The sequence below is a fragment of the Engystomops pustulosus genome, chromosome 2 (assembly GCF_040894005.1).
Source record: "Engystomops pustulosus chromosome 2, aEngPut4.maternal, whole genome shotgun sequence".
NCBI classification, from domain to species: domain Eukaryota; kingdom Metazoa; phylum Chordata; class Amphibia; order Anura; family Leptodactylidae; genus Engystomops; species Engystomops pustulosus.
This window is the reverse complement of record NC_092412.1, coordinates 192,560,253-192,576,656: the sequence shown is the minus strand read 5'-3', so window position 1 is coordinate 192,576,656 and position 16,404 is coordinate 192,560,253. Positions and strand designations below refer to the sequence as shown.

Below are 16,404 nucleotides of genomic sequence, written 5' to 3'. Positions count from 1 at the left end.
GATGGCAGATTTACTTTAATATATACAGAGGCCCGAAGAGTCTTTGGGTGCGGTCACGTGTGCTGCTTTGATTCCATTTAGAAGCGGAATCAAAGAGTACAGGGCTTGCAATGGCTTGATTGCATATGTGTTTCTATGGAACTGGTTACCGATTGCATGCATTTCCATAGAAACACATGTGATTGGGCCATGGCAACGACCCCCCCCCCCCCCCCCAGGAACTTTGATTCCGATTTTAAATGGAATCAAAGTGTTACATGTGACTGCGCCCTTAGATGTATCTCATAAAAATTGCAAAAAAAAATTTATTCTGATATCTTCTCCTGGGAATTATTTTATCGATCTAGAATATTTTTCACTTGTGAATAATCTTTTTCAATGTAAAAACAATTTTGAAATAGCTGCTTCCAAATAGATGAGCAGCAGCAATTGCTTCTCAAAAGTAATTGTGGAAATCTTTCCTTCTTGTCATTGCATAGAAACATACTGTAGAAAGCTACTAAATGTTCTGCTTTTATAGAGGTGGTCACACCTCCTGCTGATCCATTAATCAGAACTTTTGATCGACTACAACTGGCTGCTAATTACTGTCATGCCCTAAGTAGGGTGTACATAATTTTTCACATTCTTCTACATTTTGGCCTAACTTGTGTAACCTAACATACATTATTAATCAGTTGAGTAGTTTTTTTTTTCAATAATTACTGCGTCTTGATGCTCAAGACCATATAATTGGCAGTTGGCAAACTTTGTTCATAAGTGTGTGTGTGTATCTCCCCCAATATCTTTAAGGCATATTCCAGTACAGGCCCCATAACAATATGACAGGATTTACATGATGGTTGCAGTCCCTTCACTTCTTGTCTGGCACAGCACTATATATTGTACAGCAGTTGTGCTTATTGTAACAGCTCAGTCCCCTGCACTCTGTGAACTGACCTACACCCATGCCATCCCAATGAATGAGACATCACTGGCCTGGGAAGCGGAAGTCACTCTCACCAGAGCACAGTGACTTATTCACTAAGATGACTGGTGTTTGATACCTCTTAAGTTCTAGAAGACAATTATAATTTTTCTTATGTGCATTGATTATTATTGTAAGTAATTTTTGTTAATTTCTGATACTTTTACTAGCTTAGCAGTCCGGAAAGCAGCCTGACACCGCCACTCACCACCACACTCCACCTTGAAAGTGACCTAGAAGCCTTGGCCAATTTAGAAAACCATGTAAAGACCGAGCCAAACAGCACTAACAGAAGTTGTGAACAGTCTTCCCATGGTACTCTTGTAAATGGAAAATCCCCTGTGCGTAGCTCTATGCATCGGTCACCACGAGGAGGAGGAGGTGATGGGGGAAATAAAGATGATGATCCCAATGAAGACTGGTGTGCTGTGTGCCAAAATGGAGGAGACCTCTTATGTTGTGAAAAGTGCCCAAAGGTTTTTCACCTAACTTGTCATGTACCTACCCTGCTAAGTTTTCCAAGGTAATGTAAATTTTTATCTTGATTTTAATGTTTAGAAGGTCACTTGCTGGCTTTTAGTTTGTACTAAATAATTCTCTATAGGAGGAAAACTAACCTTGAACATGTTAAAAGCTTGGCAGTTGTTAGCATTATAAAGATTTTTGGTGCAGAGCTTTATTTTATCGCTAAGCATGAGTTTCCACATGAACAAACAAATGATTTCCTTATATCTCAAGGTAGCTGTGTCTCCTAGCGTACTCAATGTTTAAAAGCATGGGTTTGCTTGGTGTTGGCGTTTGCCATGGTGCAGGGCTTGTGGAGTCCAGGGCTTAGCCTGTCAGTATGGCTACCTGTGGGCTGCTGGTTTTTGTCTCTACTGGTGCACCCGTTAGCATAGAAAAGGTTACTGGGCTTTCAAAATTGTAACAAAGAACCTAAAGTTTTTAGCCTAGTGGCAATAGATCATTGTCTATGGGAAGGGCCCCTACTGGACAACTACACATTATACTGAGAACGAGTCCAGTTCATACAGTATTATTTCTCTAAGGGTAGACACAGAGTTGGGAATCAAATACTCTTTTCTAGTTGACTAATTTAGTTTTTGTAAATTTTTTTTTTTCCGTTGTACCTCTGGCTGTCGTTCTATGTCTGTGCTACATCCTGTTTGTTGGAATTTCTTGCAAATGGTAGTGACTGTTAATGCATTTTATCCCTAGTGGTGAATGGATCTGCACGTTCTGTAGAGATCTGAACAAACCGGAACTAGAATATGATTGTGATAATTCTCAACACAGCAAGAAAGGGAAGACCGTGCAAGGCTTGAATCCTGTGGACCAAATGGTACGTTTTGCTTTATGTTGTCTGTTTGTTAAATCAGCTCCATAGAGATAAACAGAGCAGAACTGTCATGCGCGGCTGTCTGCTCCATTAGTCTATTAGTCCTTAAGGGTTTTCCAGCAGGAAAAAAACCCTCCATCCACATTATGTAGGATAAGGATCTGATTATTAAGGTTTCAACCCAAAGGATCCCCAGAGATCATAAGAACTAAGGCTCCCAAGTGCCAATTGTCAATAGAAGGCTTTGTGTAGATGTTGCACCATTTTCCTAGCTAACTTTTGCAGACGGTAATTCTAAGAATTTTTTTTTTCTGAACTCTGGTCATTGTTGCAGACAAACCTTACACCAGTGTGTTATTCTTAGGCTAGGTAAAATATCTAGAGTAGTTATTAGCCTTGTCAGAGTCATATGAAAAAATTGTGTATTTTTACTCCTTTCCTCAGAAATGTGAACGACTACTTCTGTATCTCTACTGCCATGAACTGAGCATCGAGTTTCAAGAACCTGTTCCTGCTTCGGTAAGTACAATGCCTCCTTGTATTATTGGCCAACTGGTTGTTGAGCTTTGTGATGGGTGCCTCAGCTAACTTTACACTACTGTGCTTGGTGTTAAGCACTAAAAGCAGAGACCCACATTTTTAATTAAAAAAAGTCCTACACACCGTGTGCAGAAGAGAATTCCTTGCATTATATTGAAATATAATGCAAGGACACCCTGTCTGCCAGTCCCAATTCAGTGCTGGCACTGTATTTACTGTTCCTGTCTGCGGGCCGAATTGCAATGCCAACACTGTAGCAGTTAATACATTGTTGGCACTAGGGATTGATACAGAAGGTGTATTGCAAAATTATATAACTTTTCTTCATACAACCAATAGCATTTAAATGCTGAAATGGGAACACCCCTTTAATAACAGAAGTGAGTTAAAGGACCTCTACCATCAGTTTTACTAATAGACGTTTCCTACTAACCAGTTATGCTTCTTTTATTATAACTCCTATCGGCTGCGATTTCTGCAATAGAGTTATAAAAACCTATGCTAATCAGACTGGGGTGCTCCGGCTACGTCACCAGAGAACCTCTACTTATAATTTATTCACTCCCCTGTTTAAAAGTCCAGCCGTCCACAGTGCAAAGAGCAGGTGATATCAGGGATCAGATGGGACTTGTAGAGTAACTCTGGGAGTGAATAAATCCTAACACAAGGTGCTCCGGTGATGTAGCTGACAGGCCCCCAGACTGATTATCATAATTATCAGAACTCAATACTGTGGCATGTACAGTTATAAAAGATCTTGAGGCGATCCATATGTCAGGAACTGTTTAGTAGGATTAGTCTCAACAGTAAAATGAGGCAGTCAAAGGGTAAATGGCTGGAATTCTCAGTATTACCACTTAGTATCTACTATAGTCTGCATTACAATCTAAATCTCTAGCTAAAAATTATAATTGCCCCTGCTTTCCCTTGAACACACACATAAATTAAACAAAAAGCGGCATAATGTATTTTTCTGCTTTCCTACTGCATGTTTGCCATTTCCACTGCATTTGGGAATCTCTTCTAGCTAAGCAGTACATGTCCCCTTACAAAATCCAAAAACAGGAAAGGACTGTAGTGGAAAGGAATTAAAACACTTCTTAACACATGATAAAATATTTATTTTTATTTTTTTCTTTGCAGATACCAAATTACTATAAAATAATCAAAAAGCCTATGGATTTATCAACGGTGAAGAAGAAGCTGCAGAAAAAACACTCGCAACACTACCAGACACCTGAGAACTTTGTTGCAGATGTCAGGCTAATATTTAAGAACTGTGAAAGGTTCAATGAAGTATGTTGTTTTTTCTTTTCTACCTATTAAATAATTTCTTTACAAAGTACAACGCATGTTGCATGTTACCTTAACAGACATTACTATTATATTTTTTCCCTTCTTTTCTTACAATTGACCTTTTTTCCGGTTCAGTTCAACGTTTTTACAGTGTCTTTATTTAAATGGTTGTAAACCTTGGGTTTTTTTTTAAATATGAAAATTTCTTTTTGCTCACTTTCATTATGGGTCTTTAATTGCAAGTAGGGACTTTAATTGCAAGTAGAAAACCATTCTAGAACCTGGCATTTCATCCATGGCACAGCCAAGTCAATCTTTGTGGTCTGTTATACTATGCTCATATCTGGCCACTGTACTTGCAATTTTCAGTGGAGGTCCACCACCTTCTCTCTTTTATATAAAGTCATCCTTTTATATATTTCCCGTGTTTAGCAATGTATATTGATATTAGAAGACCATAGACCTAGAGGTCTTCCCCTGAACCCATTGTGATCATTTTTGTTTGCAATTGGTGATTTTTTTTTTTTTTGCAGTTTGTGCAGTCCATAAATAATCCACGCATGACTTTTTGTGCTTTTCTTATATTTTGTGACTGATGAACATTTTTCATTGGCTTTATGCATGTGTTCTTATTGCTGCCTACTTCAACTTTAAATGCAAAAAACAGTACATTGCTTTCCTTTGTGTCTCTGGATACAGGGTGATAGAACTAGGCAGACTCGCAAAGATGAATGAATTGTCTTTTTACCATTACCATAAAGTATAAGATAACAAAGGACATAAAAGGGCATAAGTCAGAGGACATTCTTTACTTTTGCTTTGCTACAGCAGATATTTAAATTATTATTATTATTTTTTTTTTTTTAAATCTTGCTTTGCTTTTTTTCGTTAAAGGAAATCTGCTAGCAGCATGAAGGATTGTACACCAAGCACACTGACATAGTTGTGTGTGTCCCCTCTGGTAGGATCTACTCTTCAAGCTCCTTATGCCCGTGTTTCTAAGAGAAAATGAGCCTGAAGGCTCATTTGGATAATGTTTAAAGCCTTTTTTTTTTTTTTTTTTTTTTTTGAAACACTAAAACAGCAGATCCTGCTAGAGGGGGATGCACACCAGCATTTCAGTGTGCTTGGTTTACAGTCGTTGATCCTGGTGGTAGCACATGTTTAGCCAATTCCTGATAAATATATGTTATGTTTCCCGTACAATGCGTATATCCTGCAGTGAGTGTTTACATTCGGAGACTGCAATTTCCATACAGACTTTCACAGTAGGCTATGTGTAGTGAGTTCTTGCTCCACCTCTCTCTTGGCTCTTCTAGTGCAGCGTAGTCAATGAAGAAGCTCCAGCACAGACATAAAGTCTGAGTATAATATAGCACTTATCTCTTCATGTTCATCTCCATTATGTTGTCCCATTTATTTCACCCTTCCTATCTATCGGCACATTGTCCTTTTCCTCTATACCAGCTGGAGCTCTTCATTTTCCCACCTCTGTGCACAGATACATCACCAAATGAGCTGTTTTTCTCATTTTTATACATTTACCTGATTTTTGGCTTTAGGTATGAAATCTGATTGTTCCTAAAGCAAATCACTTAGGAAATCTACCATCAAAACCCATCCTGATAAACCAGGGACACTTATTCTTGGATCCAAGCACCGTGACTGTAGTAATCTTCCTATATTTGTTATTCATTGCCTCCTTCATTCTAAAATAAACTTTAAAACGAGGGGTGTATCCAGAGCCAATGGCAGTAATATGGCTGTTACAATGAGCAGAACATGCCTCACCAAACCCCCTGCTCTCTCCCTTGTAACAATCTGTGAAGCTACAGCACTGATGGAATCTAGAAACGCCCACTAGAGCCCCTCATGCTTATTAGCATAATATAAATTCATATTGAAAGGAAAGAGGTTATGGATAACAAATATAGGAAGATTATCACTTATCATTTGTGTCCCTGTTTGTCATGATGGACTTTAATTGGTAGATTTTCTTTTTTTTTATCATTCTGTTTACTAATTACAATTATACAAGTAGATTTTCTTTTAACAAATCTCTAAATATAAACCGTACACAAAATAAAAATCCCAGCCCTTCCCCCTCCTTTACTTTCCTATAGTTTGTTCTCATTTAAATGGAAACTTAGTAACATGATCAATATATTCTGCATCAGCTCATCCATAGCCCCACCATCCTGTCCTGTGTAAGACAACCTTGCTGCCTGTGGGATTGGTACAGGACTCCAATCCATTGTATCTTGCTAAAGATTAGTCTGTCGGCTTTTTACTTGGGTTGTTTAAGTTCATCAGGTTTTATCTTGTAGATGGTTTTAACTCCCCTTTCACAAACTTGAGCGATTTCGAAGCACATTGTTTCCTAAGAAAGAGGATAGTATTTATAGCGAGCAAGCGCATAGTTGGTACCACATTTCTAAAAAGTACTTTCTGATCTGCCTGTGAAGAGCAAATAATAAGAATATGATATCTTTAGACTCTGTATTTTGGTTTGGAAGAAAGAAAGCTAAGAATAAGTTTTGTTTCTTATACTGTTCCCATCATATGTCTATGTTTGTGTCTCTTATGGCAGTGATTTTAGTGGCAGTCTGCCATATTTACAAATTAATTCCCCTTTCATATCGCCAAGGTTTTTTTTTTTTCCTTGCATCCTGGTCATAACTATTTTTGTCTCTGTTATGGCCTTCATTTATAGTACACCCTTTTGATAAACCTTTTAGAGTAAACCATTTTGCCTTTTTTGACTCTAATGTCCTTTTTAGATGATGAAAGTTGTTCAAGTTTATGCAGAGACACAAGAATGTAATCTGCAGGTAAGATTTCCGAACAATGCAACCTTGGCAGAAGTCTGTGCATAACCCAAGGTGAATTTTCTTTTTCTTTGTCCAACAGAATGACTCCGAAGTGGCCCAAGCAGGAAAAGCTGTCGCTTTATACTTTGAGGACAAACTTCCGGAAATTTACCCTGACAGGACCTTCCCACCATTGCCTGAGTTTGAACCCGAGGACGATGATGGTGAAATAACAGAGGATTCAGATGAGGATTTTGTACAGCCTCGGCGAAAACGTCTAAAATCGGATGAGAAGCCGGTGCATATAAAGTGATTTCAGTGGCCTGGACTTGATATTTTTCTGTAGAGAAATAACTTTAAGTACTTAATTTAAGTGTTTCTGGAATATCTTCTCACCTACACCTGCCACTTTCAAGGAGAAGGTGGTAAACTTTTAGACAGTATTAGACCAACTAATTTGTACAGAAGAGATGAACATTCTTTTAAAGAAGATGGAGACTTAATGTCACTTTTGTTTGTTTTTTTTTTTTTAATATTTTTTTAATTTGGGGCTGATGGACTCCGTTCACAAGGGACAGTCCCTTTGTAATCTCAGTTTTGTGGAAAGTTGAAGACTTTTCCCTTTGATTTGGTATTCTCCAGCCGTTCTTTGTACAGACCTCTAAGTGGACTCAGTGGTTGTTGTTGCTTGTTATTCTATTTCTTTATGGAAGATTGGACCAGTAATTGCAGTTTTCTTTTTATCGAGCTGCTCTGTAGCTTGACTTCTGGATCAGCGAAGACATGGTACAGGATTAAGTGTGCTTTGTGAGCGGTTCACTTGGAATCGTTCTCCATTTCCAAGGTTTTTTTTGTTAAACTTTTTTCTTTTCTTTTTTCCTTTTTTTGAGTGCTTCGCTTGAATTGGGTTATCCTTCAAGGTTCTGGTATATAGATATATATATTTTGTGAAGGAAACAGTTTAACTTGGAACATGAAAAAACAGTAAGTTTTGCTATGTATATATGAGGAAGCTTATACGTGTTCGTAAATCCATATTGCATTATTTCTGACAACAGATTGTCAATCCTTGCTGTTGTCTTGCATCCAGGACAAGGAAAAATAAATTAAGCAACTGGTTAAATTTTCTTGATTTTATCATACTTTAACAGCAAATAGTAGATGGAAAGTATATTTGAGAAAATAAGAAAATAAAAAAACATCTTGGTCTTCCTTATGGAGTTACTCCACTTTTGAACATTGTATCAGTGTTTACATCTTACTTACTATATAGTTTGCATTGGGCAGGTATTCTGCATTGTGAGCTACCTAACAGATATGAAGGCTCACCTCTCTTTTCATTATATTATGGGAATTTATTTTCGTGCTTGGTTTGTTTGTATACCTGGTGTAAATATTGTTTCTCCCACAATGCACTATAACAGGGCATGTTCTGTACAGCTGCTGAGCTAACACAGGGTTACAAATGTATCTGAGGCCCTGGATCCTGAGATTAAATAGGCAACCAGTAGCATTTTAAATGCAGCTTTTGGTTGTAAAACGTAAATCAATGTTTTATGAGCCTTTTTCTATGTAGCGCTAAACTTGAAATGATGATCAAAGCTGGAGTTACTTTAATCTTTTTCATTAGTATAAAAACGTGTACTTTTGCTATGTTCACTCTGTCTTACTTGTACATAAAACCTGACTGCCTCAAGGCAGCAGCCTTTCCAGACATGTTTTTATGATGCATTGTGTATTTTTCATGCGGAGCTTGCTACTACTGCACAACATCATGAAACCACATAGTGGTGACATTCCCCAATAAAATCCATGTATTTTAGTTATGCCCTCCTTTCCCTTTCTGGTCATAGTTGTATTGTCATTTTAAGGCTGGCTTCACCCTCTGTAACTCTTATAGTCCCTGTTCATCTTATTTCCATCAGTATATAATTATAGATGTCAGATCTCCAGGTCCTTTGCATATAATTAATTTGGAAAGGGCATCGAATACGAGGGTTAAGGTTAAACAAAAATAAAAATTTACCAGTAACAGGAAGCCACAATGAAGTCCATCTATATTCTAGAAGGTTTTGTAAGGAGTCACCCTGGGATGTCCACTTCCGTCTTGGCTTGATACATCACCACAAGTCAACTTCTGGGTGGCAGCTTATAGTAGCTTATGAAGATATACTAGACATGTGAGTTATCATTAAAGTGTAACTTCATGGTTATAATTTTTTTTTTTCTCTGAAAATACCAAAAATAGATATAAAAAATCTTCACCTGCATTAAAGCGGGTGGAGAATAACCTTTTCCTATATCTGCCCTGATGCAGATTGCTCTCACTTAACATGATACTTTGTTCTCTCGTTCAGCTATTTAGCATCAAGTCCAGTGAGATTACTACAAGTAAATCCACTGAGCACTGCATATTGTGTACATACATGATTATGTATTATGTTTATGGTTAAGCCTGGCAGCTTTCATCACATGGAGGATTATGGAACATGTAATAAGTGGTAGAAACCATAAGTAAAACTGTTACATGAAGTGTATAATCTGTGCTGTGTGAGCACGAAGGGTTAATAGCTTCTCTGCACAGAGCTTATAGTGGCAAGTACAAGGTGGGGCAGGAGGTGCAGCATGAGGAGAAGACTGATGGGGGACAGGGGAGATCTTGTACCTCACTATTCTGTGTTGGGGACTTCTGCATCCACAGCACTTAACATACTCAGCACTGCTACATACACACAGGGAGCTCGGTCACATAACCTGTCTCTCCTTCCTCCTCTGTGAGCAGGGAGCAGCAGCTGCTCCACTTTTTTAGTCCTTGTAACATTTCTACAGATCATTAGAGAAATCGCCACAATCAGGCCATGAGGTAATTGAGAAGAATTACAACAAAACTGTTGCATGGAGATAATAGGCAAAGTTGTTGTACATTCAAACATCCCTGTGATGACTTGCAGGCCATTTAAATAATGAAAATGTTGGCATCCTTAGAGACCAACTGAGTCATGTACTCCATACTAGTTCATAGTGGGGGACCCTACATATCTTCATTAGCATAATTTTAAAAGTTGAATTTATAAGGAATGGAGGCCATTGATAACAAATAAGATTACCACAATCAGTGCCTGGATCTAGGCATAAGTGTCCCTGTTTTTTTATGATCGATTTTAATAGCACATAGTACAGTAAGCCTTTAAGCTCCCTCTAGAGCTGGTAGAATGACAATATTTTTCTGCCAACTGCAGTAAAAGATGCACTGGAACAAAATATTGGCAAATAGATGACTTTATCGGAGCATTAGTAAAGATTCTAATTTTCATAAATACAGCTAGTGACTGGTTCCTATAGAGCCCTATTAATTGACATCCTTCTTTTAAAATTTGTTGTCCTCGCATCCCTAGAAATCAACTTTATCTTGTATTACCTGACATCAGAGTTGGCGTGTCCTACTTGTCCGACACCCCCCCCCCCCATTTACTCCTCCTCTTACCTTTTACCTCACTATGAAGCAGTTAATGTCAGGTGATGTTATTGAAGGTCCTATTCCCTTTACATTTGCAAAATGTACCCCATGTATATATCTGATCACATCCTGCCTCCATGGACTTCTACTCCTCTCCAAACTCCATGTAGACATTTCATGTGATCAGATACATACATTGGGTACAGTTTGCTAATGTTAGGAGGCTAAAGGATCTTGGATGATGTCACTGGTTACATCACATGAATGTAACACAAGGCACCCTTTAAAACGTTGACACGATATTTCCTATAAATAGCTTTGTATGTCTGTAGTCGAATTTTAGCAGACGGTCCCCAAGTACAAGTTAACGGGGCAGTGATTCGAAGAGACGCTGAGCTGTCAGTGAAAGTGGTTCACTGACATGCTGGGAGAGTAGAAGAGTCAAAGCCAGGAGATAAGTGACGTAAGGTCATTTACATATCAGAAAAACGCCTTTAATGTATAGTGCCTCACTGGCAGCTAATTTTATAGGTGATGTGGGGAGGACTTGTATCCCTTTTCCAGCAGGCATTGTTAAGGTGCTAAAATTATGGTGAAGGGTTTTATTTGAGGTATATTGACTTTGGAAGAAGAAGAATATTTTAATTGGAGATATTTTGAGCTAAAAATTATGACTTCTCGGTTAGCATATATATATTAACCTGAAGAATGCTGCTCCCTCACTGGATTTTACCTATAACACATGAATTTTCAGTGACATAAGTTTACCGACTTCAGGCCCTAGTTCTGCAGTTTCTCGGGTGGTTGGGTACCAGATTGTGAAAAGCACACAACTCCCTTCTCTTCCCACTATAGACAGAGTAGCCCAACATATTGTGGTTGAGAAAAGAGCTGGTTTTGCTACAACAGTAAGTGAGTCTTCTAGAACCTATAATCTCATGCTAGTGACCAGTGATATAAAGGAGGGGGGACACCTGATCACTTGGTTTAGTGTTGGAACAAACACAAGGTTTAACACATTCAGAATATGGATCAGAAGTAAATTTACATCCCTGGATAACCCCCTTTATATCATAAAAGGAATGTGTAAAGTTAAAGGGGTTGTTCAAGATTATTTGTTTATTTATTTTTACTCCATGGGACCCATATTAGGTTAACCCCTTAACGCTCTGCGCCGTAGCTCTACGGTGCTTGCACCGATCGCGGCTATTAACCCTTTCAACGCCACCGCCAAAGTCGCGGGCGGCGTTTAAAAGACGGCGGCGCGCGGGCTCCGCCATCTTTATTACGATTGCCGCGCCCCCGAACATCATCGGAGGGGGGGGGCGGCGATCGGTTGCCATGGTAGCCTTGGGTCTTCGTTTGACCCGAGACCATCTGGCTCATTGTAACGAATCTGCTGCAAAAATGCCATATATTGCAATACAGAAGTATTGCAGTATATGGTAGGAGCGATCTGACCATCTAGGGTTAATTTACCCTAGATGGTCTAAAAAATAGTGAAAAAAAAAAGTTTAAAAAAATAAAAAATATTAATAAAATATTAAAAATTCAAATCACCCCCCTTTCCCTAGAACGGATATAAAACATAATAAACAGTAAAAATCACAAACATATTAGGTATCGCCGTGTCCCAAAATGCCCGATCTATCAAAATATAAAAACGGTTACGGGCGGCGGTGACCTCCGATGCGGGAAATGGCGCCCAAATGTCCGAAATGCGACTTTTAGACCTTTTTACATAACATAAAAAATGAGCAAAATGTCGCACAGACCTCAAAATGGTAGCAATGAAAACGTCGCCTCATTTCGCAAAAAATGACCCCTCACACATTTCCGTGCGCCAAAGTATGAAAAAGTTATTAGCGTCAGAAGATGGCAAAATTTTTTTTTCTTTTTTGTACACATTCGTTTAATTTTTGAAAATGTATTAAAACACAATAAAACCTATATAAATTTGGTATCACCGCAATCGCACCGAAGCAAAGAATAAAGTAGGCGTGTTATTTGGAGCGAAGAGTGAAAGTCGTAAAAACTGAGCCCACAAGAACGTCACGTGCGGTTTGTTTTTCTATTTTTCCACATTTGGAATTTTTTTTCAGCTTCGCAGTACACGGCATGTTAAAATAAATAACATTACTGGAAAGTAAAATTTGTTACGCACACGTACACGTAAAAATGAAAAAGTTATGGATTTTTGAAGTTGGAGAGCGAGAAATGAGCCGAAAAAACCTGCGTCCTTAAGGGGTTAAAGGGAACCTGTTATCAGAATTTGGCCTTACAAACTATGACCAGTATCTTGTCAACTAGCTGAATAGCTTCTCGATCATGTTTCTTTCATGGCCCAGCTTGGATCCATCATCAAGGAAATCGACTTTGAAGTGGGGTGTAAACTGGTTGATAGAACTAGGGAGAGCTTGACTTCAGTGTTAAACTCTCCACCTCCTTGACCTTAAGTGCCTCCTTCCCTGTGATTTACATCCTGCATCGGACTTCAGGAGATCTGGTCAATGATGTCCATGGATGCAGGATCATCAATTGCAGTGAAGTGGGCTTTCTGAGGCAGGGAAAGTTTGACTTGAGTATTAAACTCTCTGCCTCCTTGACTTCATAAAAGCAATTTACACCTCACTTCAAAGTTGTTTTTCTTGATGATGCCACCAAACTGGGCTAAGAAAGAAACTTCATCTAGAAGCTGCTCAGCTGCCTGATAACATACTGGTAGTGGTTTATTTGGCCAATTTCTGATGACTGGTTCTCTTTAATACTTAATCCAGAACACCCCTTTAAGGTGTCGTTAGTTAATTTTATAGTTCCAGCAATCTGTTCCTTGGAGGGTTTTTTCACTGCAACAGTTTGTCTTGTGAAGGTTTGGACTAGTCAAACCTTGTAATGTTTCATTGCAATGTAATGTTACATTGTTACTAATTTATACCAGAATCTTATCTCTCATGTTGTGCTGTGTATTATTAACTGTGTATATTAGAGATTTATTTTGCTACCAGTCTAAAAGTTTGGGTTAAAATCACTTGAGATTCCTCTCTATCTCTTGTTAAAATAAGTTGTATATGTATAGGTCCCATTGAAGTTTTCTGGGCAAAAAAATATTTGACCTTCTCGAATGGAAGGTCCTCTGTATCTACTTGGCATTCAACACCAAGCAACCTCATAGATGTGCAATTTTCAGCTGCAGATGTATAGAGGATAGCATCGCAACAGCACGCCCTGTTCTAAGTGTAGTGACTGAACGGACTCACTGTAGCATAACTCCCATTCACATAATCTGTAGCTACCTGCTCTGAATACTACAACAACAGTTTAAAAATGAATGTAATTTTCCAATATACTTGATCAATTCCTCATTTTTCTCAGATCTCAGCTTGCTGTCCTTCAATAGGAAGCCTCTTTGTTTACTTCCTGTGGATAGAAACCTGATCCTTAATCATGTACAGGCAGTCCCCGGGTTACATACAAGATAGGGTCTGTAGGTTTGTTCTTAAGTTGAATTTGTATGTAAGTCGGAACTGTATATTTTATCATTGTAATCCCAGCCAGAACTTTTTGGGTCTCTGTGACAATTGGATTTTTAAAATGTTGGGTTGTCATAAAAATCAATATTAACACTAAAGCTTCATTACAGACACATTTGATAACTGTTAGAGCTGATCATTGTAGCCTAGGACTAAAGTACAATAAATCACCAATATCCAGAGGTCCGTTTGTAACTAGGGGTCGTATGTAAGTCGAGTGTTCTTAAGTAGGGGACCGCCTGTAATTCTAATACCGATTCTAATACTCTGTGATACTAATGAGCCGTGCACCTGTGTGACACATGACCATGGAAAGATTACGGTATTATCCGTAGGAAGTCAATAATGAATCTCTTGGTTACTGACTGCAAGCGGATATCTAGAAATTTTTCAGGAATTGATACAGAAAGTACAGTGGAAAATTGTATAACTTTTCATTACACAAATTATGTAGCCTTAAAGATAAACGCCGAAAGGAAAAACAGCTACAGTGTACAGTGAATGTCAAAAATTAGACCAGTCCACATCATTATTCTTTACGGTAAAAAAAAGTTGTTGCATTTAAAAAAGTAATCTTATAGTTTTGTCAAAGTTAAAAGTACAATCCAGTCATGTGGATTCCAATCTTGTGATATTTACAAATGTTATGTGGGGAAAATAGCTTTTTCTTTGTTTCATAAACATTTCTGCAGATTTAGTTCCATTCATGGAGTCCTGAAAAATAACAGTATTCTAGGAATTTATTTTCCAATGTCAACAGTTCTAACAAACTGCTATTCTTTGTATAATGTACATCTATTTTGTCTATATCGTCTTTAAAGGGGTGCTGATGATATCAAGTGGTGCCCACTACTGTGGTGCCATGCACTAGGCTTAGCGTTGCTGGAAGAGACCACAACGTTGGGCCTGCTTGTCTTTAGTCATGTCCCTTGCTGTCCGGTGTCAGTCTGAGGCTCTTCCATGATCTTAAACCTTGCATGAATTTGTGCCATGACCACATTTCTAACTAAATGAAGCCATTGACCACCCAAAATTGAGGTGAGAAAATTTTGCATATGACATTTAAGGAGTTTGAGTTTATTGTTCAAAATTCTGACAAAAGAAAACATAGGGGCAACACAAGAATCTGTACTTGATGTTACAAAGGTTCCAATTCATGTTTGGAAAACCACCTTACAACTTTTCGTCCACTAAATAATAAATGCATTAAACATTAATGCTGTTGGGTAGCTCCCAATTTTCTTCAATTTTATGTACCAACCTATTAAATGGTAAAGTATCAAATCAATAGTCAAGGTATGTAATCGCAATATCCCATAATACAGTCCTATGAACCTTAATCATTTTTAGTTATCAAAATTTGGATTTTTACAACCGCTATTTCAGTTTGATATATCTAATAACTGATGGACACAGTAATACTTCAGGATTGAAATGAGGTTTATTGTACTAACAGAAAATGTGCAATATCCACCATGCATAATGCCTTTTTGTATGACCAAACAACTTAATCTTTTTAACCCCTTAAGGACGGAGGGTTTTTCGGCTAATTTCTCGCTCTCCAACTTCAAAAATCCATAACTTTTTCATTTTTACGTGTACAGACCTGTGTGAGGGCTTATTTTGTGCGTAACAAATTTTACTTTCCCGTAATGTTATTTATTTTAACATGCTGTGTACTGCGAAGCTGAAAAAAAATTCCAAATGTGGAAAAATTGAAAAAAAACCGCACGTGCGTCACGTTCTTGTGGGCTCAGTTTTTACGACTTTCACTCTTCGCTCCAAATAACACGCCTACTTTATTCTTTGGTTCGGTGCGATCGCGGTGATACCAAATTTATATAGGTTTTATTGTGTTTTAATACATTTTCAAAAATTAAACGAATGTGTACAAAAAAGAAAAAAAAATTTTTGCCATCTTCTGACGCTAATAACTTTTTCATACTTTGGCGCACGGAGATGTGTGAGGGGTCATTTTTTGCGAAATGAGGCAATGTTTTCATTGCTACCATTTTGAGGTCTGTGCGACATTTTGATCATTTTTTATTTCATTTTTTATGTTATGTAAAAAGGTGTAAAAGTCGCATTTCGGAGATTTGGGCGCCATTTCCCGCCTCGGAGGTCACCGCCGGCCGTAACCGTTTTTATATTTTGATAGATCGGGCATTTTGGGACGCGGCGATACCTAATATGTCTGTGATTTTTACTGTTTGTTATGTTTTATATCCGTTCTAGGGAAAGGGGGGTGATTTGAACTTTTAATATTTTATTAATTTTTTTTATTTTTTAAACTTTTTTTTTTTCTTTTTTTTTTCACTATTTTTTAGACCATCTAGGGTACATTAACCCTAGATGGTCAGATCGCTCCTACCATATACTGCAATACTACAGTATTGCAATATATGGCGTTTTTGCAGGTCATACATTACAATGAGCCACTGGCTCATTGTAACGAACCTGCATAA

General features: G+C 38.0%; 1 protein-coding gene across 6 annotated transcripts in view; it reads left to right on the top strand.

Annotated features, from left to right (window-relative positions):
* The window catches only part of TRIM33 (tripartite motif containing 33), a 70,338-nt gene extending 61,564 nt beyond the window's left edge, over positions 1-8,774 (top strand). For 4 of the 6 annotated variants that reach the window (XM_072137654.1, XM_072137658.1, XM_072137656.1 and 1 more), the window contains exons 15-20: positions 1,138-1,490; positions 2,186-2,309; positions 2,751-2,825; positions 3,990-4,142; positions 6,923-6,973; positions 7,053-8,774. In XM_072137654.1, coding sequence (XP_071993755.1) covers positions 1,138-1,490; positions 2,186-2,309; positions 2,751-2,825; positions 3,990-4,142; positions 6,923-6,973; positions 7,053-7,265 — 969 coding nt within the window. In that variant the 3' untranslated portion in view covers positions 7,266-8,774. The remainder of the gene's footprint in view (positions 1-1,137; positions 1,491-2,185; positions 2,310-2,750; positions 2,826-3,989; positions 4,143-6,922; positions 6,974-7,052) is intronic. The other 2 variants (XM_072137659.1, XM_072137660.1) reach the window with 1 other exon arrangement.
* Positions 8,775-16,404: the final 7,630 nt, after the last annotated feature.